This window comes from Anas platyrhynchos, chromosome 31 (assembly GCF_047663525.1).
Source record: "Anas platyrhynchos isolate ZD024472 breed Pekin duck chromosome 31, IASCAAS_PekinDuck_T2T, whole genome shotgun sequence".
Classification (NCBI taxonomy): domain Eukaryota; kingdom Metazoa; phylum Chordata; class Aves; order Anseriformes; family Anatidae; genus Anas; species Anas platyrhynchos.
The window spans coordinates 1,463,817-1,484,449 of NC_092617.1; the positions used below are offsets into that span (position 1 = coordinate 1,463,817).

Consider the following 20,633-nt stretch of genomic DNA (forward strand, 5'->3'; position numbering starts at 1 on the left):
AACCCCGCCCCCACCGCCGAAGCCCCGCCCTCTACTTCTAAAGCCCCGCCTCCCCCCTCCCTCCCTGCCGGCCGTTACCCGGCGGGCGCGGCCACGTGACCCCCCGCGCGCCTCCCTATTGGCCGGCGCCCCGGGGCGGCGCGCGGCGATTGGCGGAGGCGGCGCCCAATGGGAGCGCGGGGCGGGCGCGGTTTGAGTGTGAGCGCCGCAATGGCGGCGAGGCCCGGCGGCGGCGGCGGCGCCCGCCCGGTACCGGCCACGGCGGCGGCTGCGTCACTTCCGGCCGCCTCCCGGTTACCGGTGCGCAAGGCCCACGCCAAGCGCGCGGCGGCCGCGCCTGAGCCGGAGGCTCCCGAACAGGTTGGGCCCCGCTCCCGTTCCCGGTGCCGGTTCCGGTCTCACCCTCCCGTTCTCCCGTAGAAACGGCGCCGCTCCGGGCCCCGAGCGGGCTGGGCTCCCAGCAGCCGCGCCCCGTTGCGGGCTATCAGCGTCCCGACGGCACCAGGCCCAGGTAGGGCGGCACCGGGGGGGTCCCGGTTGTACCGGGGGGGTCCCGGTTCCACCGTTCGGTCGCGGTGACCCCCCCGTGCCCCCCCCCAGGGCTTCTCCGCAAGGCCATGACCGTCGCCGCAGCCCCCCAGGCCGGGAAAAAGGCCCCGGGGGCGGCTTCGGGATCGGCAGCGCCGCCTCCGGTACCGGGGGTGCGGCGGCGGGCGGCGGGGGACCCGAGGGGGCAGCTGGCGGAGCTGCGGGAGAAGATAAGGGGCCTGGAGGATGACAACCGGCAGCTCCGGGAGCAGCTGCAGCACAGCCGGGCCCGGGAGGAGGAGCTGGAGGGACAAGTGAGGTGAGAGCCCCGGTAACACCCCCCCCCCCCGCTACCGGTTTGCACCCTCCCGGTAACCGGGGACCCCTCCCCTGACCCCTCTGGTACCCAGAGACCCCCCTCCGGTAACCAGTGACCCTCTTCCTTCCCCCTCCGGTACCGGGAACCCCCCTCTGGGTACGGAAGACCCCTCCCCTTCCCCCTCCGGTACCCGGGGACCCCTGTCCGGTACTGGAGACCCCCCCCTCCGGTAACGGCACCCCCCTGGTGCCTCCCAGCTCTCTGCGCACGGAGCTGCAGCAGTCCCAGGAGGAGCGGTCCCGGTGGCAGCGGGAGGCGCAGGCGGCCGAGCGGCAGCGGCTGGCGGCTGAGCTCCAGGAGCGGCACCGGCAGCTGGAGGAGCTCCGGGAGGCGGCGCGGGACCGGGAGGAGCAGCTGGGGGCCGCCCAGGTGGGTACGAGGCTGATTTCCCCCCCCCCCCCCCCACAGGGCAAAACCAGCAAAACGCGGGATTCTGCCCCAAAATGGGCTGCGAGGAGCGCAGCTGGAGATGCTTCGGGGGGCTTTTTACCCGATTTCGGGGTGTTTTGCCGGATTTTTCCCCAGTTGTTGTCTTCTCCCAAATTATTCCCCGTACCCCCCTAAATTATTATCTTAGGCTCCCCTGATTATTGGGGTCTTCCCCCCCAACCCTTCCTGATATTGGGGCATTTCCTCCAGATTTTGGGGGCTCTTCCCCGAATTCTGCTTGGCTTTTCCCGCAAACTTTGGGGGAGTTTCCACCAATTCTGTGTGTTTCCCAACCAAATCTTGGTGGGTTTCCCCTCCCCCTGTATTCTGGATGGTTTTTCCCCATGTTTTTTGGGGGGCTCTTCCCAAAGGTTTTATAGGTTATTTCCCCAAATTCTTGGTGCTTTTTCTACAAGCTCTTCGCGGACGGGGTACCCAAGTTCTGTGCGTTTTTTCCCTAAAGTTTTGAATTTTTACATCCAATTCTGGGCGCCCCCGTCTTGGCCGACGGCGTTGGGCGCCTCTTGGCCAACGGGGTCGGGCCTTTCCCCCCCAGGCGGAGCTGCGGGCGCTGGCGGGGGCGCAGGAGGAGCATTTGCACGCGCTGGAGATGGAGCGACGCCGCCTGCACAACCAGCTGCAGGAGCTCAAGGTGCACCGGGGGGGCTGACACTGAAAATATCAATAATAATTTAAAAACCAGGATTCACTTCGGGGGATTTTTCACCCCAAGATGTAAAAAATAATAAAAATAATAAATAATAGTAATAATAATAACATTAGTATTTCATGTTTTGTTTTTGTCAAAATTAAAAAAAAAATGTTTTTTTTTTTTGCTCAAACTTTTCTTAAAATAACATTCCTGTTTTTTCCTCAAAGTTAAAAAATATCATTTATTCTTTTTTCTCAAAATTGAAAAACAAAACCTTTTTTTAGTTTGCTCAAAATTGAAATAAAAAATCATCTCTCTTTTTTTGATTTTTACTGAAATTTTAAAAAGTCAAAAGAACACTTCTTTTATTTCTCAAAATTTAAAATCGAATAACTCATTTCATTTTTTGAGCTTTTTTGCTCAGAGTTTAACAAATACATATGTTTTTGCCCCAAATTTTTAAAAATACAAAAACAAATCATTTTTTTGCTCAGTTAAAAAAAAAAAAAAAACACTTGATTTTCCCTCAAATTAAAAAAAAATATATAAAATGCTTAGTTTTTCTTGCTCAAAATTAAAAAAATACATAGTTTCTTTTAGGTTTTGCCCCAAATCTATAAACAACAGAATGGTCATGGTTCGTTTCTGGTTTTTTGTTCAAAATTTTAAGAGTATATAAGAATATAAATATTTAACTCTGCAAGTTTTTCTTATATATCCATACTTTACAGAAAAATACAGAATCTGTCTGACAAGTGGCAGTCGGGCAGGGCTCAGGGCTGTGGCAATTGGGGCCACGTCAGGTCACCATTGGGATCCCCCAAAGCTCCGTTTTAGGGCCAGTCCTCTTCAAGTCTTCGATATTCTACAAAATACCTTTTTTTCCCTTTTTTTTTCCCCCTCCCCAGGGGAACATCCGCGTCTTCTGCTGTGTGCGCCCGCTGCTGGCGGCCGAGCAGGAGGCGCAGAAGGGGCTGGAGCACCTCCACTTCCCCCCGGAGGACAACAAGACGCTGGTGCTCTGCAGGACCGAGGGGGTGAGCGCAAATTTGGGGTGCCCCGACCCCAAATCAGGGCTGGGGGGGGGCATCCCCTGCTGCTCCCGCTCCCAAATCCTCCACGGCCCTATAAGCGGGCGGCCCTATAACGGCGGCGGGCGTCCCTATAACTGGGGCAGGCAGCCCTATAAGCCCGATATCTCCCCTTATTGCACATTGGGCTGGGAATAGGGCTCGTGGTGACCCCCTCAAATCCTGACACGTCCCCCCCTGACCCTATTTCCCCCCCCGACCCTAATTTCCCACCCCAGTCCCATACGGGGCGGCGGGGCGAGGGGCGCTACGACTTCAGCTTCGACCGCGTCTTCCCGCCCGGCGCCTCGCAGGAGGACGTCTTCGAGGAGATCGCGCTGCTCGTGCAGGTGCCCCCCCATAAAGGAACCCCCTTTTCCCTAAAATTGCCCGTTTCCCCCGTGTTTCACCCCAAAGTGCCTCCATCACCAACCAAACCCCCCCAAGTGCTCCCCAGGGTCCCCATTTCTACCTTTTTTCCCCCATAGAACCCCCGTTTACCCCCCCAACCCTCCCCAAACTGTCCCCCAAGGGCCCTTTTTCCCCATTTCCCCCCAAATTGCCCCCGTTTCCCCCATAAATCCCCCTCTTTCTCCACCAAGGTCCCAGTTACCACCCATTTCCCCCCCCTCAGACCCCCCTGTCTTCCTTTATTTCCCCCAGACATGTCCCATTTCCCCACAAAGCGCCCCCGTTTGACCCAAGTGACCCCAAAGGCCCCCCAGTTTCCACCCCAAAGTGCCCCTATTTCCCCCGGTTTCCACCCCAAAGCCCCCTGTTTGCCCCTGAACTCCCCCCAAAGTCCCCCCATTTCTCCCTCAACTGACCTCAATGCCCCCTCTTCCCCCCCTAAGTGCTCCCATTTCCCCCATAACTGCTTCTTTCTGCCAGTTTCCCCCCAGATGCCCCTGAACTGACCCCAAAGCCCCCCCATTTCCCCCAGAAATGCCCCTGTATCTGCCCATTCCCCCCATAAGTGCCCCTGTTTGCCCCCATTCTCCCCGCAAATACCCTCGTTCACCCCAAATGCCCCCATTTGCCCCTGAACTCCCCCCAAAGACCCCCTATTTCCCCCCGTTTCCCCCATAAATGCCCCAGTTTCCACCCCAAATGCCCCCATTTCCCCCTCATTTCCCCCCAAAGACCCCTATTTCCCTCCCATTTTCCCCACAAGTGCCCCCATTCCCCCCAGTTTCCACCCTATTTCCCACCCCCAAGGAGCCCTATTTCCTCCCAGGTTCCACCCCAAATCACAGAATCACAGAATTACAGAATTTCTAGGTTGGAAGAGACCTCAAGATCATCGAGTCCAACCTCTGACCTAACGCTAACAGTCCCCACTAAACCATATCCCTAAGCTCTACATCTAAACGTCTTTTAAAGACTTCCAGGGATGGTGACTCCACCACCTCCCTGGGCAGCCTGTTCTAGTGTCTAACAACCCTTTCAGTAAAGAAGTTCTTCCTAACATCTAACCTAAAACTCCCCTGGCGCAACTTTAGCCCATTCCCCCTCGTCCTGTCACCAGGCACGTGGGAGAACAGGCCATCCGCCACCTCGCTACAGCCTCCTTTGAGGTATCTGTAGAGAGTGATAAGGTCGCCCCTGAGCCTCCTCTTCTCCAGGCTGAACAAGCCCAGCTCCCTCAGCCACTCCTCGTAGGACTTGTTCTCCAGGCCCCTCACCAGCTTCATCGCCCTTCACTGGACCCGCTCAAGCACCTCGATGTCCTTCTTGTAGCGAGGGGCCCAAAACTGAACACAGTACTCGAGGTGCGGCCTCACCAGAGCCGAGCCCAGGGGGACGATCACCTCCCTAGCCCTGCTGGTCACAGTGTTTCTGATACAAGCCAGGATGCCGTTGGCCTTCTTGGCCACCTGAGCACACTGCTGGCTCATATTCAGCCGACTGTCCACCATCACTCCCAGGTCCTTCTCTGCCTGGCAGCTCTCCAACCACTCATCTCCCAGCCTGTAGCTCTGCTTGGGGTTATTGCGCCCCAGGTGCAGGACCCGGCACTTGGCCTTGTTGAACTTCATGCAGTTGACCTCAGCCAAAGACCCCTATTTTGCCCCCAAAACCCCTATTTCCCCCATTTCCCCCAGAAATGCTCCTGTTTCTTTCCATTCTCCTCAAAAGTGCCCCTGTTTGGCCCAGTTTCCACCCCAAAGGCACCCAAAGTGCCCCATTACCCCCCCCAAATCATAGAATCATAGAATCATAGAATATCCAGAGTTGGAAGGGACCCTTAAGGATCATCAAGTCCAACTCTTGACACCGCACAGGTCTACCCAAAAGTTCAGACCATGTGACTAAGTTCACAGTCCAATCTCTTCTTAAATTCAGACAGGCTCGGTGCAGTGACCACTTCCCTGGGGAGCCTGTTCCAGTGTGCAACCACCCTCTCTGTGAAGAACACCCTCCTGATGTCAAGCCTAAATTTCCCCTGCCTCAGCTTAACCCCGTTCCCGCGGGTCCTGTCGCTGGTGTTAATGGAGAAAAGGTCTCCTGCCTCTCGACACCCCCTTACGAGGAAGTTGTAGACTGCGATGAGGTCTCCCCTCAGCCTCCTCTTCTCCAGGCTGAACAGGCCCAGTGCCCTCAGCCGTTCCTCGTACGTCTTCCCCTCCAGGCCTTTCACCATCTTCGTAGCCCTCCTCTGGACACTCTCCAACAGTTTCATGTCCTTTTTATACTGTGGTGCCCAGAACTGCACACAGTACTCGAGGTGAGGCCGCACCAGCGCAGAGTAGAGCGGGACAATCACCTCCCTCGACCTGCTAGCGATGCCGTGCTTGATGCACCCCAGGACACGGTTGGCCCTCCTGGCTGCCAGGGCACACTGCCGGCTCATATTCAACTTGCTGTCTACCACGACCCCCAGATCCCTCTCTTCTAGGCTGCTCTCCAGCGTCTCATCGCCCAGTCTGTACGTGCAGCCAGGGTTTCCCCGTCCCAGGTGCAGGACCCGGCACTTGCTCTTATTGAACTTCATGCAGTTGGCGATCGCCCAGCTCTCCAACCTATCCAGATCCCTCTGCAAGGCCTTTCCACCCTCATTCAAGTCCACAACTCCTCCAAGTTTGGTGTCATCAGCATACTTGCTCAAAATGCCTTCTATTCCTACATCCAGATCGTTTATAAAAATATTGAAAAGTACCGGTCCTAAAATGGAGCCTTGAGGGACCCCACTGGTGACCGCCCGCCAGCCTGACGCAGCCCCATTCACCATAACCCTTTGGGCCCTGCCCGTTAGCCAATTGCTCACCCATCGTATGATGTTTTTATTTAGCTGTATGCTGGACATTTTGTCCAGTAGGATCCTATGGGAAACCGTGTCAAAAGCCTTGCTGAAGTCCAAAAAAATCACATCAGCTGGTTTCCCTTGGTCCACCATACGGGTGATCTTATCATAAAAGGAAATCAGGTTAGTTAGGCAGGACCTACCCTTCACAAACCCATGCTGGCTGGGACCAATGACTGCTTTGTCCCCCAGGTGCGCCTCAGTAAATTCGAGAACCATCTTCTCCATGATTTTACCAGGCACTGACGTGAGACTGACAGGCCTGTAATTGCTAGGGTCTTCTTTCTGACCCTTCTTGAAAATCGGCACAACATTTGCCAGCTTCCAGTCTACCGGGACCTCTCCAGATTCCCAGGATCGTTGAAAAATAATTGAGAGAGGTTCCGCGATGACGTGCGCCAGCTCCTTCAGCACCCGGGGATGAATCCCATCCAGACCCATGGACTTGTAGGGATCCAGGTAGAGTAGCAATGCCCTCGTTCACCCCAAATGCCCACGTTTGCCCCCCCCCTATCACCCCAAAGACCCCTATTTCCCCCCTGTTTCTCCCCGTTTCCCCCATAAGTGCCCCCATTCCCCCCAAGTTTCCACCCCAAATGCCCCCATTTCCCCGCAAAGATCCCTATTTTGCCCCCGTTTACCCCATAAGTGCCCCCATTTCCCCCAGTTTCCACCCTATTTCCCTCCCAAAGATCCCTATTTCCCCCCAGTTTCCCCCCCCCCACAAGACCCCATTTGCCCCTGAACTCCCTCCAAAGACCCCTATTTCCCCCCCATTTCCCCCCAAAGATTCCTATTTTGCCCCAGTTCCCCCCAGTTTCCACCCTAAATGCCCCCATTTGCCCCTGAACTCCCCCCACAGACCCCTATTTCCCCACCATTTCCCCCCAAAGACCCCTATTTCACCCCTGTTTACCTCTGAACTCCCCCCAAAGACCCCTATTTTCCCCCAAAAGACCCCTTTTTCCCCCCATTTGCCCTATAAACCCCCCCGTCCCTCCCCCAGTCGGCCCTGGACGGGTACCCCGTCTGCATCTTCGCCTACGGGCAGACGGGCAGCGGCAAAACCTACACCATGGAGGGGCCGGGGGGCGCCGACCCCACAAGTTGGGGGGTGATCCCCCGCGCCGTGCGGCACCTCTTCGGGGGCGCCCGCCAGCTGGAGCACAAAGGGTGGCAGGTGAGGCACCGAGTTTTGGGGGGGGTTGGGGGCTTTTTTGGGGGGGTTTAGGGCTTTTGGGGGGCTTTTGGGGCTTTTGGGGGGGGAGTTAGGACTTTCAGGAGCTTCTTTGGGGGGCGTTTAGAGCTTTTAGGGCTTCTTTGGGGGGCGTTTAGGGCTTTTGGAGGCTTCTTTGGGTATGTTAGCGCTTTTGGGGGTGCCTTAGGGCTTCTGGGGGACTTTTTTGTGGGCGGTTAGGGCTTTTTGGGGGGTTTTGGGGGAGGCTTTTTGGGGGGGGTTAGGGCTTTTTTGGGGGATTACGGCTTTTGAGAGCTTTTTTATGGGGGGATTAGGTGTTTTAGGGGCATTTTTGGATGGGGTTTTGAGCCTTTTGGGGGTTTAAGGTGTTTGGGGGATGTTTAGGTCTTCTTGGGGTAATTTTCAGTGGGGGTTAGGGCTTTTGGGGGGCTTTTAGGGGGATTAGGGCTTTCTGGAGGCTAATTTAGATATTTTGGGGGCTTTTTTTGGGGGGTTAGGGCTTTGGGGTCTTTTGGGGGGCTTTTTTTTGGGGGGATTAGGGCTTTTGGGGGCTAATTTAGGGCTTTGGGGAGCTTTTTTTAGGGGTATTTGGTCTTTTAGGGGTTTTTTTGAGGGGGTTTTGAGCCTTCTGGGACGTTTGGGGGTTTAAGGTGTTTGGGGGGTTTAGGGCTTCTTGTTTTTATTTTGGGGGGGGTTAGGGCTTTTGGGGGGCTTTTGGGGGGGGTTAGGGCTTTCTGGAGGCTTTTTTGGGGCTTTTTGGAGGGTGTTAGGGATTTGGGGGGCTTTTTGGGGGGCTTTTTTGGGGTGTTATGGCTTTGGGGGGCTTTTTGAGGGGAAGTAGGGCTTTTGGGGGGGTTTAGGGTGGGTTTTGGGGGGAATTTCTTTAGCTTTGGGGACTTTGGGTCTGCTCTTTTGGGGGCTCTTTGGGGTTCTTTATAGGGTTTGAAGGCTTTTGGTGGTTCTTTAGGCACTCGGGGCCCCTTTTTGGGGGGATTTTGCGCCCCCCTGACCCCCCCAAAGTACAGTTTCAGCGCCAGCTTTCTGGAGATCTACAACGAGGCGCTGTGGGACCTGCTGGGGGGGGACAGGGGGGGCGAGCTGGAGATCCGCCACGTCAGGATAAATGCCAAGCCAGCGGGCAGCGGCTGCGCGAGACCCAAGCCATCAACAGCAGCCTGGCCACGCTGGGGCTGCTCATCATGGCCATCTCCAACAAGGTGCTGATTTTGGGGGGAAAAAAGAGCGATTTTGGGGCCACGACCCCAAAATGTTGTCGCTTTCCTCCCCATTCTATAACGGGATTTGTCCCCGTAGGAGCCGCACGTGCCATACCACAACAGCAAGCTGACCTACCTGCTGCAAAACTCGCTGAGGGGCAACGCCAAAATGTGAGCGGGGTTTTTTTTTTTTAGGGTGACGGGGTGGTTTTAGGGTCAAGGGTGTAGGGTGCACCCCGCTCAGACACCCCGCTATGCCGTGGATCGCCCCCACCCAGGCTCATGTTCGTCAACATCTCGCCGCTGGAGGAGAACTTGGCCGAGTCGCTCAGCTCCCTGCGCTTTGCCAGCAAGGTTTGGGGGAAATAATGGGGTTTTGGGGGGGTTGGGGGAGGGTTTGGATCAGGGTGGGGATGGGGAAGGGTTTTGGGGGGGTTTTCGGGGATGGTTTTGGAGGGAGGGAATGGGGAGGGCTTGGGGAGGAGGGTTGAGGTTGGGGAGGAGGGTTTGGGGTGGTTTTGGGGGAAGAATTTGGGGGGGGTGAATATTATGGTATGGGGGGAGTTTGGGGTGGATTTGGGGATCTTTGGGATGTGGTGATTTGGGGTGGCGTGGGAAATCTGCGGGCAGAGGTTGGGGGAGATGTAGGATGTGTTGGGGGTGCTCGGGGGGGGGAACGTGGGGATGGGTTCAGGGGGCACAGGTGGGCAGGTTTGGGGTGAGTTTGGGATGTGGGGGGTTGGTTTGGGGCATTATAGGGCAAATTTGGGGCACAGGGGGTGATTTGGTAGGGTTATGGGATATGGGGTGCAGGTTTTGGGGGTTATATGGTGAGTTTGGGATACAGGGTATCCCAAATACATGGGACGTGAGTTGGGGATTTTAATGGGGATAAAGGGCAGATTTGGGATACTGGGGGTGATTTGGGGGGGCTATGGCATACGGGGGGCAGGTTTGGAGGTTTATGGGGCAGGTTTTTGGGGGTTATGGGGTGGATTTGGGATGGGGGGGTGGGGGGGGTTGGGGGTTATAGGGCAGGTTTGGGATACGGGGGACAGATTTGGGATATGATGGAGGGTGATTTTGGGGTTATGAGATTGGTTTGGAATATAGGGGGTGTGATTTATGGGGGTTTGGGGGGGGTTATAAGGCAGGTTTGGGATATGGGGCGTGATTTGGGGGGATTAGGGGGTGGGTTTGGGATATGGGGGTGTGAGTTGGGGGATTTAGTGGGGATAAAGGGCAGATCTGGGATACGGGGATGATTTTGGGGGGTTTATGGGATATGGGGTTGTCCTGGTTTCAGTTAGAACAGAATTAATTTTCTTCCTAGGAGCTGGTGGAATGCTGTGTGTTGGCTTAGCATGAGCAGAGTGCTGATAACCCCCCGATGTCTGAATTGTTGCAGAGCAGTGCTTACACCAAGCCAAGGACGTCTCCGCTTCTTGCTCTGTCCTGCCAACGGGCAAGAGCTGTGAAGGGACAGAGCCAGGGCAGGTGACCCAAAGTAGCCCAAAGGGGTATTCCATCCCATCTGGGGTCATGCTAAACAATAGATAGGGGTGGCTAGCTGGGGGAGGGGGCCAGACTGCTCGGGGTGAGGCTGGGCATCGGTCAGCGAGTGGTGAGCAATTGCATTGTGCATCACTTGTTTGTACATACTATTCGTGGTAGTACTATTGTCATCATTGTATTATTATTATTGTTATTGTTATTGTTATTGTTGTTATTATTTTTGTTATTATTATTTTTGTTATTATTGCTATTATAATTATTGTTATAATTATTATTTTCCTGTCTTATTAAACTGTCTTTATGTCAACTCACGGGCTTCACTTTCCATTTCTCTCCCCCTTCGCAGAGAGGGAGGGGGAGGGTGAGCGAACGGCTGCGTGGTGTTTAGCTGCCGTCCAGGTTAAACCACAACAGTCTTTTTGGGCTTTGTACAGGTAAAATAAAAATGTTGAGGCATTTGGCTGGCTAGCTCCGTCGGTAGAGCATGAGACTCTTAATCTCAGGGTCGTGGGTTCAAGCCCCAGCGTTGGGTGCCAAAAAGACTGTCGAGGACCACCCGTCAGTTTGCATTAATTTTAAGTTTTAAGTTTTAAGTTAAATTTTAAGTTTGCATTTAATTTTTAAGACTGTTTCTTGCTGACATTTTGTTTCCCCCCGCGATGGCTCAAAGCAGCCCTGGCCCCTTCTCGCAGCCCCCAGCCCCGGGCTGCACCCGGGGGGGCAGCGCTCCCCCCCTGCCCACCGTGCTGCCGGGGCTGGGGACAGGCCCCGTGCTGTTATTATACCACTAACACTTAATTGTCGTGTTTACGCTCGATTTTGGTATGGGGGGGGCGTTTTGGGGGGTCCTGGAATGGGGGGGGGGGCAGGTAGGGTATTGGGGTGGGCAGATTGGGGGGCTTCCAGGTGGGGGGGGGGGCATTTGGGGTAGGGTAAGGGGGGCGAGTCCTAAACCGGGAGGGGGGGATAGAGTTTGGGGAGGGGGGGTCACGCAGTTTGGGGGAAGCACTACCAATTGGGGGGGGGTCCAAATTTTATTTGGGGGGTCCAATTTTTTAGGGGGGGTCCAATTTTTTTGGGGGGGGGGGTCTAACTTCTTTGGGGGGGGTCCAATTTCTTTTTGGGGGTGTCCAATTTCTTTGGGGGAGGTCCAATTTTTTGGGGGAGAGGTAAGATACTTTTGGGGGGATGTCCAATTTTTTATTGGGGGGGTCCAATTTTTTTGGGGGGGGGGCAACTTCTTTGGGGGGGTCCGATTTCTTTCTGTGGGGGGTCCAATTTCTTTGGGGGGGTCCAATTTTTTTGGGGGGGGTCCAATTTTTTTGGGGGGTGGTCGCCGCACTTTTTGGAAGGGCTCCGATTTTTTGGGGGGGTCCATTTTAAAGGGGGGCGGCTCCCATTTTGGGGGGGCTCCCATTTTTTGTTGCCTCCCCCCTCCTCCCGGCGGGCTCGGCCGCGGCTGCGCGGCCACGTGACCCCCCGCGCGCCTCCCTATTGGCCGGCGCCCCGGGGCGGTGCGCGGCGATTGGCGGAGGCGCCGCCCAATGGGAGCGCGGGGCGGGCGCGGTTTGAGTGTGCGCGCCGCAATGGCGGCGGGGCCCGGCGGCGGCGGCGGCGCCCGCCCGGTACCGGCCACGGCGGCGGCTGCGTCACTTCCGGCCGACCTCCGGGTCATCGGGGCGCAAGGCCCACGCCAAGCGCGCGGCGGCCGCGCCTGAGCCTGAGCCGGAGGCTCCCGAACAGGTTGGGCCCCGCTCCCGTTCCCGGTGCCGGTTCCGGTCTCACCCTCCCGTTCTCCCGTAGAAACGGCGCCGCTCCGGGCCCCGAGCGGGCTGGGCTCCCAGCAGCCGCGCCCCGTTGCGGGCTATCAGCGTCCCGACGGCACCAGGCCCAGGTAGGGCGGCACCGGGGGGGTCCCGGTTGTACCGGGGGGGTCCCGGTTCCACCGTTCGGTCGCGGTGACCCCCCCGTGCCCCCCCCAGGCCGGGAAAAAGGCCCCGGGGGCGGCTTCGGGATCGGCAGCGCCGCCTCCGGTACCGGGGCTGCGGCGGCGGGCGGCGGGGGACCCGAGGGGGCAGCTGGCGGAGCTGCGGGAGAAGATAAGGGGCCTGGAGGATGACAACCGGCAGCTCCGGGAGCAGCTGCAGCACAGCCGGGCCCGGGAGGAGGAGCTGGAGGGACAAGTGAGGTGAGAGCCCCGGTAACACCCCCCCCTCCCGCTACCGGTTTGCACCCTCCCGGTAACCGGGGACCCCTCCCCTGACCCCTCTGGTACCCAGAGACCCCCCTCCGGTAACCAGTGACCCTCTTCCTTCCCCCTCCGGTACCGGGAACCCCCCTCTGGGTACGGAAGCCCCCTCCCCTTCCCCCTCCGGTACCCGGGGACCCCTGTCCGGTACTGGAGACCCCCCCCTCCGGTAACGGCACCCCCCTGGTGCCTCCCAGCTCTCTGCGCACGGAGCTGCAGCAGTCCCAGGAGGAGCGGTCCCGGTGGCAGCGGGAGGCGGAGGCGCAGGCGGCCGAGCGGCAGCGGCTGGCGGCTGAGCTCCAGGAGCGGCACCGGCAGCTGGAGGAGCTCCGGGAGGCGGCGCGGGACCGGGAGGAGCAGCTGGGGGCCGCCCAGGTGGGTACGAGGCTGATTTCCCCCCCCCCCCCCCCACAGGGCAAAACCAGCAAAACGCGGGATTCTGCCCCAAAATGGGCTGCGAGGAGCGCAGCTGGAGATGCTTCGGGGGGCTTTTTACCCGATTTCGGGGTGTTTTGCCGGATTTTTCCCCAGTTGTTGTCTTCTCCCAAATTATTCCCCGTACCCCCCTAAATTATTATCTTAGGCTCCCCTGATTATTGGGGTCTTCCCCCCCAACCCTTCCTGATATTGGGGCATTTCCTCCAGATTTTGGGGGCTCTTCCCCGAATTCTGCTTGGCTTTTCCCGCAAACTTTGGGGGAGTTTCCACCAATTCTGTGTGTTTCCCAACCAAATCTTGGTGGGTTTCCCCTCCCCCTGTATTCTGGATGGTTTTTCCCCATGTTTTTTGGGGGGCTCTTCCCAAAGGTTTTATAGGTTATTTCCCCAAATTCTTGGTGCTTTTTCTACAAGCTCTTCGCGGACGGGGTACCCAAGTTCTGTGCGTTTTTTCCCTAAAGTTTTGAATTTTTACATCCAATTCTTGGCGCTCCTGTCTTGGCCGACGGCGTTGGGCGCCTCTTGGCCAACGGGGTCGGGCCTTTCCCCCCCAGGCGGAGCTGCGGGAGGTGTCGGGGGCGCTGTCGCGGCGCGAGGCGGAGGTGTCGGAGCTGCGGGCGCTGGCGGGGGCGCAGGAGGAGCATTTGCACGCGCTGGAGATGGAGCGGCGCCGCCTGCACAACCAGCTGCAGGAGCTCAAGGTGCACCAGGGGGGCTGACACTGAAAATATCAATAATAATTTAAAAACCAGGATTCGTTTCGGGGGATTTTTTGCCCCAACATGAAAATAATAATGATAATAATTGATAATAAATAATAATAATCGTTCATTTTTTGTTTATGTCAAAATTTAAAAAAAAGTTTTTTTTTGCTCAAACTTTTTTTTTAAAATAACATTCCTTTCTGTTTTTTCCTCAAAGTTAAAAAGTATCATTTATTCTTTTTTCTCGAAATTGAAAAACAAAACCTTTTTTTAGTTTGCTCAAATAAAAAATCATCTTTCTTTTTTTGATTTTTACTGAAATTTTAAAAAGTCAAAAGAACACTTCTTTTATTTCTCAAAATTTAAAATAGAATAACTCATTTCATTTTTTGAGCTTTTTTGCTCAGAGTTTAACAAATACATATGTTTTTGCCCCAAATTTTTAAAAATACAAAAACAAATCATTTTTTTGCTCAGTTAAAAAAAAAACACTTAATTTTCCCTGAAATTAAAAAAAAATATATTAAATGCTTAGTTTTTCTTGCTCAAAATTAAAAAAATACATAGTTTCTTTTAGGTTTTGCCCCAAATCTATAAACAACAGAATGGTCATGGTTCGTTTCTGTTTTTTTGTTCAAAATTGTAAGAGTATATAAGAATATAAATATTTAACTCTGAAAGTTTTTCTTATATATCCATACTTAAATACAGAAAAATACAGAAAAATAATCTGTCTGACAAGTGGCAGTCGGGCAGGGCTCAGGGCTGTGGCAATTGGGGCCACGTCAGGTCACCATTGGGATCCCCCAAGGCTCCGTTTTAGGGCCAGTCCTCTTCAAGTCCTCGATATTCTACAAAATACCTTTTTTTCCCTTTTTTTTTTCCCCCTCCCCAGGGGAACATCCGTGTCTTCTGCCGCGTGCGCCCGCTGCTGGCGGCCGAGCAGGAGGTGCAGAAGGGGCTGGAGCACCTCCACTTCCCCCCCGAGGACAACAAGACGCTGGTGCTCTGCAGGACCGAGGGGGTGAGCGCCAATTTGGGGTGCCCCGACCCCAAATCAGGGCTGGGGGGGGCACCCCCTGCTGCTCCCGCTCCCAAATCCTCCACGGCCCTACAAGCGGGCGGCCCTATAACGGGGGCAGGAGGCCCTATAAGCCCGATATCTCCCCGTATTGCACATCAGGCTGGGAATAGGGCTCGTGGTGACCCCCCCAAATCCTGACACGTCCCCCCCGACCCTATTTCCCCCCCCGACCCTAATTTCCCCCCCCAGTCCCATACGGGGCGGCGGGGCGAGGTGCGCTACGACTTCAGCTTCGACCGCGTCTTCCCGCCCGGCGCCTCGCAGGAGGACGTCTTCGAGGAGATCGCGCTGCTCGTGCAGGTGCCCCCCCATAAAGGACCCCCCCTTTTCCCCAAAATTGCCCGTTTCCCCCGTGTTTCACCCCAAAGCGCCTCCATCGCCACCCAAACCCCCCCAAGTGCTCCCCAGGGTCCCCATTTCTACCTTTTTTCCCCCATAAATCCCCCCGTTTACCCCCCCAACCCCCCCCCAAACTGTCCCCCAAAGCCCCTTTTTCCCCATTTCCCCCCAAACTGCCCCCGTTTCCCCCATAAATTCCCCTCTTTCCCCACCAAGGTCCCAGTTTCTGCCCATTCCCCCCCCAAACTCCCCCGTCTTCCTCTATTTCCCCCATAAATGTCCTATTTCCCCCCAAAGCGCCCCCGTTTGACACAAGTGACCCCAAAGGCTCCCGTTTCCCCCCAAAATGCCTCCATTTGCCCCTGAACTGCTCCCAAAGTGCCCCTGTTTCCCCCAAAAAGTCCCCATTTCCCCCCCAAGGCCCCTGTTTCTATCCCATTTCCCCCTTTTCCACCCCCAAAGGCCCCCTATTTCCCCTATAAGTGCCCCCATTTCCTTCCCACGCTCCCCCAAAGGCCCCCGTTTCTCCCTGAACTGACCCCAAAGCCCCCCCATTTCCCCTATAAATGCCCCCGTTTCTGCCTGTTGCCCCCCAAAGGCTCCCAAATTTCCACCCCAAAGTGCCCCTATTTCCCCCGGTTTTCACCCCAAAGCCCCCTGTTTGCCTCTGAACTCCCCCCAGAGTCTCCCCATTTCTCCCCGAACTGACCTCAAAGCTCCCCCTTCCCACCCTAAGTGCTCCCATTTCCCCCATAAATGCGTGTTTCTGCCCCCATTCCCCTAGTTTCCACCCCAAACACCCCCATTTGCCCCTGAACTCCCCCCAAAGACCCCTATTTTGCCCATTTTCCCCACAAGTGCCCCCATTCCCCCCTATTTCCACCCCAAATGCCCCCATTTGCCCCTCATTTCCCACCAAAGACCCCTATTTCCCCCGTTTCTCCCCGTTTCCCCCATAAGTACCCCCATTCCCCCCAAGTTTCCACCCCAAATGCCCCCATTTCCCCCCAAAGACCCCTATTTCCCCCACAAGTGCCTCCATTCCCCCCAGTTTCCACCCTATTTCCCCCCCCAAAGAGCCCTATTTCCCCCCAGTTTCCACCCCAAACGCCCCCATTTGCCCCTGAACTCCCCCCAAAGACCCCTATTTCCCCCCCATTTTCCCCACAAGTGCCCCCATTCCCCCTATTTCCACCCCAAATGCCCCCATTTGCCCCGTTTTCCCCAAAAAGACCCCTATTTCCTGCCCATTTCCCCCACAAGTGCCCCCATTTGCCCCCTATTTTCCCCCAAAAGACCCCTATTTCCCGCCCATTTCCCCCACAAGTGCCCCCATTCCTCCCAGTTTCCACCCCAAACGCCCCCATTTGCCCCTGAACTCCCCCCATTTCGCCTCCATTTCCCCCCCATAAGAGCCCCATTTCCCCCTAGTTTCCACCTCAAATGCCCCCGTTTACCCCTGAACTCCCCCCAATGACCCTTATTTTCCCCCAAAAGACCCCTTTTTCCCCCCATTTGCCCTATAAACCCCCCCCGACCCCCCCCAGTCGGCCCTGGACGGGTACCCCGTCTGCATCTTCGCCTACGGGCAGACGGGCAGCGGCAAAACCTACACCATGGAGGGGCCGGGGGGCGCCGACCCCACAAGTTGGGGGGTGATCCCCCGCGCCGTGCGGCACCTCTTCGGGGGCGCCCGCCAGCTGGAGCACAAAGGGTGGCAGGTGGGGGCCGAGGCACCGAGTTTTGGGGGGGGTTGGGGGCTTTTTGGGAGGGGGTTTAGGGCTATTTGGGGGATTTGGGGGCTTTTTGGGGGGGAGTTAGGGCTTTCAGGAGCTTCTTTGGGGGGGGTTTAAGGCTTTTTGGGGCTTCTTTGGGCGGCGCTTAGGGCTTTTGGGGGCTTCTTTGGGTGTGTTAGCGCTTTTGGGGGGGCCTTAGGGCTTCTGGGAGGCTTTTTTGAGGGGTTAGGCCTTTTTTGGGGGATTACGGCTTTTGAGATCTTTTTCTGGGGGGGATTAGGTCTTTTAGGGGCATTTTTGGATGGGGTTTTGAGGCTTTTGGGGGTTTAAGGTGTTTGGGGGGTGTTTAGGGCTTCTTGGGGTACTTTTCGGGGGGAGGTTAGGGCTTTTGGGGGGCTTTTAGGGGGATTAGGGCTTTCTGGAGGCTAATTTAGATCTTTTGGGGGCTTTTTTGGGGGGGGTTAGGGCTTTGGGGTCTTTTGGGGGGCTTTTTGGGGGGAGGTTAGGGCTTTTGGGGGCTAATTTAGGGCTTTGGGGAGCTTTTTTTAGGGGTATTTGGTCTTTTAGGGGCTTTTTTGAGGGGGTTTTGAGCCTTTTGGGACTTTGGGGGGTTTAAGGTGTTTGGGGGGTTTAGGGCTTCTTGGGGTTCTTTTCTTTGAGGTGGTTAGGGCTTTTGGGGGGCTTTTTGGGAGGGTTAGGGCTTTCTGGAGGCTAATATAGGGCTTTTGGAGCCTTCTTTAGGGGGGTTTAGGGCTTTTGGGGGCTTCTTTGGGGGGGGAGTTAGGGATTTTGGAGGCTTTTTTGGGGCTTTTTTTGGAGGGTGTTAGGGATTTGGGGGGCTTTTTGGGGGGGTTTAGGGCTTTTGGGGGCTTTTTTTGGGGGGTTTAGGGCTTTGGGGGCTTTTGGGGGGCTTTTTGGGGGTGTTAGGGCTTTTGGGGGCTTTTTTGGGGGGAGCAGGGCTTTTGGGGGGGTTTAGGGTGGGGTTTTGGGGGGAATTTCTTTAGCTTTGGGGACTTTGGGTCTGCTCTTTTGGGGGCTCTTTGGGGTTCTTTATAGGGTTTGGAGGCTTTTGGTGGTTCTTTAGGCACTCGGGGCCCCTTTTTGGGGGGATTTTGCGCCCCCCTGACCCCCCCAAAGTACAGTTTCAGCGCCAGCTTCCTGGAGATCTACAACGAGGCGCTGCGGGACCTGCTGGGGGGGGACAGGGGGGGCGAGCTGGAGATCCGCCACGTCAGCTCGGCCAGCAAGGAGCTGCACGTCCCCAACCTGCGCTGCGTCCCCGTGGCCTCCGAGGACGAGGTAAGAAACCCAAACCCCCCCTCGGAGTCCGTTTGACGTATTTTTCCATTTTTTAACCCCAAATTTGCCCCCCCCCCCCAGGTGCTGGGGCTGCTGCAGACGGCCGCCTCCAAGCGCTCGGTGGCGCGCACGGCGCTCAACGACCGCTCGTCCCGCAGCCACTGCGTCTTCCAGCTCCACATCCAGGGCTCCAACGCCTCCCGCGCCCTCCGCTGCAGCTGTGAGCGCCTCTTTTTGGGGTTTTCTTCCTCCCCGGGGGGTGCCGACCTCCTCTTCCTCACCCGAAATCCTCCCCCAACCCAGCGGTGCTGAGCCTGGTGGACCTGGCGGGCAGCGAGCGCTTGGATAAATGCCAAGCCAGCGGGCAGCGGCTGCGCGAGACCCAAGCCATCAACAGCAGCCTGGCCACGCTGGGGCTGGTCATCATGGCCATCTCCAACAAGGTGCTGATTTTTTGGGGAAAAAAGAGCGATTTTGGGGCCACGACCCCAAAATTTTGTCGCTTTCCTCCCCATCCTATAACGATTTTTGTCCCCGTAGGAGCTGCACGTGCCGTACCGCAACAGCAAGCTGACCTACCTGCTGCAAAACTCGCTGAGGGGCAACGCCAAAATGTGAGCGGGGTTTTTTTTTTTTAGGGTGACGGGGTGGTTTTAGGGTCGAGGGTGTAGGGTGCACCCCGCTCGGACACCCCGCTATGCCGTGGATCGCCCCCACCCAGGCTCATGTTCGTCAACATCTCGCCGCTGGAGGAGAACTTGGCCGAGTCACTCAACTCCCTGCGCTTTGCCAGCAAGGTTTGGGGGAAATAATGGGGTTTTTGGGGGTTTAGGGGAGGGTTTGGATTGGGGTGGGGGTGGGGAAGGGTTTTGGGGTGGTTTTGGGGGATGGTTTTGGAGGGAGGGAGCGGGGAGGGCCTGGGGAGGAGGGTTTTGGGGTGGTTTTGGGGGAAGAATTTTGGAGGGGGTAAACATTATGGTATGGGGGGCGTTTGGGGTGGATTTGGGGATCTTTGGGACACGGTGATTTGGGGTGCCGTGGGAAATCTGCGGGCAGAGGTTGGGGGAGATGTAGGATGTGTTGGGGGTGCTCGGGGGGGAGAACGTGGGGATGGGTTCAGGGGCAGGTTTGGGATGGGGGGGTTGGTTTGGGGTGTTAGAGGGCAAATTTGGGGCACAGGGGGTGATTTCATAGGGTTATGGGATAAGGAGGGCAAGTAATGGGATATGGGGGACAGGTTTTGGGGGTTATACGGTGAGTTTGGGGTACAGGGTATGGGTTTTGGATTTTGGACATGGGGGGGATTTGGGGGAGGTCATGGGGGGATTTGGGGGAGGTTATGGGGTGTGTTTGGGATATGGGGGTGTGATTCGGCAAGTTTTGGAGGTTTTGGGGGATTATAGGGCAGATTTGGGATATAAGGGGATGGGTTGGATTTGGGTTAGTGGGGGGCCTTTTGGGAGCATTTTGGGGCAGTTTTAGGATACGGGGGGGCATTTGGGGGGGTTATGGGGCAGATTTGTGGGTCTGGACCCCCCTCACCCCCCTCGTTCGCCCCCCAGGTGAACGAGTGCATGGTGGGCACGGCCCACGCCAACAAGAAGTAGCCCCAGGACCACCGGGACTCCCCCCCCCAAATTCCCCTCCCCCCCCCCCGTTTGTGGTGGGGGGTGTGCAGGGGGTGTAGGCTGTCGCCTCTGGGGGTGGGATGTCTGCGTGGGGTGTGTGCAGCTGTTCCTTTTAGCCTGACCTTAATAAACATGTAAATAAGCAAAAACTCTTCTAATAATTAAAAGAAAAAAAAAAGCTGTCAATTCCCAGCTGCAATCAATTTTCTTCCTCCTGCCTGCACCAACCCTATGTGTGAAATTCCAATCTGCCCCAAAACACACGGTTTTGACCCCAAAATGTTCCTTTTTGTCCCTAACATTGGTGCTTCCACCCGCGTCGTGTTAGTTTCCAGTGCTACCACCAAAACTCCTGATTTATCTGTTAAAAATGGGGTTAAAATAACAATAACTCTCCCCAGTTTCATCTGCCTTGTCCAGATGGGCAGAGCAGGGAGCTCTATAGGGAAAATCCATAGGGAAAACCTTCCCCAGAGCACGTTTCTGTCCTATACCCCTCTTGGCACCTATAGGGAAATATGAACAGCCTGCAGGGTCCCACATTCTGATGAGAAAAATCTCATCAAATAACAATAAATTAATGCTTTGGGACTTTTTTTTGCCAGTTAATTATAAAAGTGTAAAATACTCCAGGAAGATACAGGCTCAAAACCCAGAAGTTCATCATCATCCTCACAACTATTTTTTCATAGAGCTAATAGTTCACCAGAGTAAAATAAAAAGACAAATAGCTTAAGAGAGTTATTAAAGTATTAAGTTATTAAAACAAATTAAAAATAAAGAGTTTATTACAGTTTTTGTTAACGTTTGGTCCCCTAATGTGAGAAACACTCCGTAGCCAATAACTTAGGCTCAGGCGAGGATCT

The 20,633-nt window shown here is 55.8% G+C and overlaps 2 protein-coding genes across 5 annotated transcripts in view; one reads left to right on the forward strand and one right to left on the reverse strand.

Moving 5' to 3' along the window:
* The window catches only part of LOC113841075 (carboxy-terminal kinesin 2-like), a 130,532-nt gene that overhangs the window by 84,079 nt on the left and 25,820 nt on the right, over positions 1–20,633 (reverse strand). The gene's annotated exons all lie outside the window — the stretch shown is intronic.
* On the forward strand, positions 168–19,953 carry LOC140000080 (carboxy-terminal kinesin 2-like). Of its 3 annotated transcripts, none has more exons than XM_072029813.1 (15): positions 168–360; positions 421–511; positions 601–847; positions 1,105–1,276; positions 1,893–1,988; positions 2,897–3,025; positions 3,298–3,408; positions 7,369–7,542; positions 16,652–16,825; positions 17,978–18,139; positions 18,221–18,359; positions 18,443–18,582; positions 18,680–18,753; positions 18,861–18,936; positions 19,702–19,953. In XM_072029813.1, the coding sequence occupies exons 1-15, from the start codon at positions 169–171 to the stop codon at positions 19,744–19,746; spliced, it is 2,022 nt and encodes a 673-aa protein (XP_071885914.1). In that variant the 5' UTR covers position 168; the 3' UTR covers positions 19,747–19,953. The 3 variants fall into 3 exon arrangements, with proteins under 3 accessions (XP_071885914.1, XP_071885916.1, XP_071885915.1); XM_072029814.1 differs by having other exon boundaries at positions 194–300; XM_072029815.1 differs by lacking the exons at positions 2,897–3,025; positions 3,298–3,408; positions 7,369–7,542 and adding exons at positions 14,577–14,705; positions 14,955–15,065 and having other exon boundaries at positions 169–360.

Excerpts from the sequence above, each read along its gene's own strand:
- LOC140000080 (XM_072029813.1), top strand. The coding sequence starts at position 169 with ATGGGAGCGCGGGGCGGGCGCGGTTTGAGTGTGAGCGCCGCAATGGCG. Across the intron at positions 3,026-3,297 it reads TGCTCTGCAGGACCGAGGGG|TCCCATACGGGGCGGCGGGG; the intron begins GTGAGCGCAAAT and ends TTCCCACCCCAG. Across the intron at positions 18,583-18,679 it reads TCATGGCCATCTCCAACAAG|GAGCTGCACGTGCCGTACCG; the intron begins GTGCTGATTTTT and ends TTGTCCCCGTAG.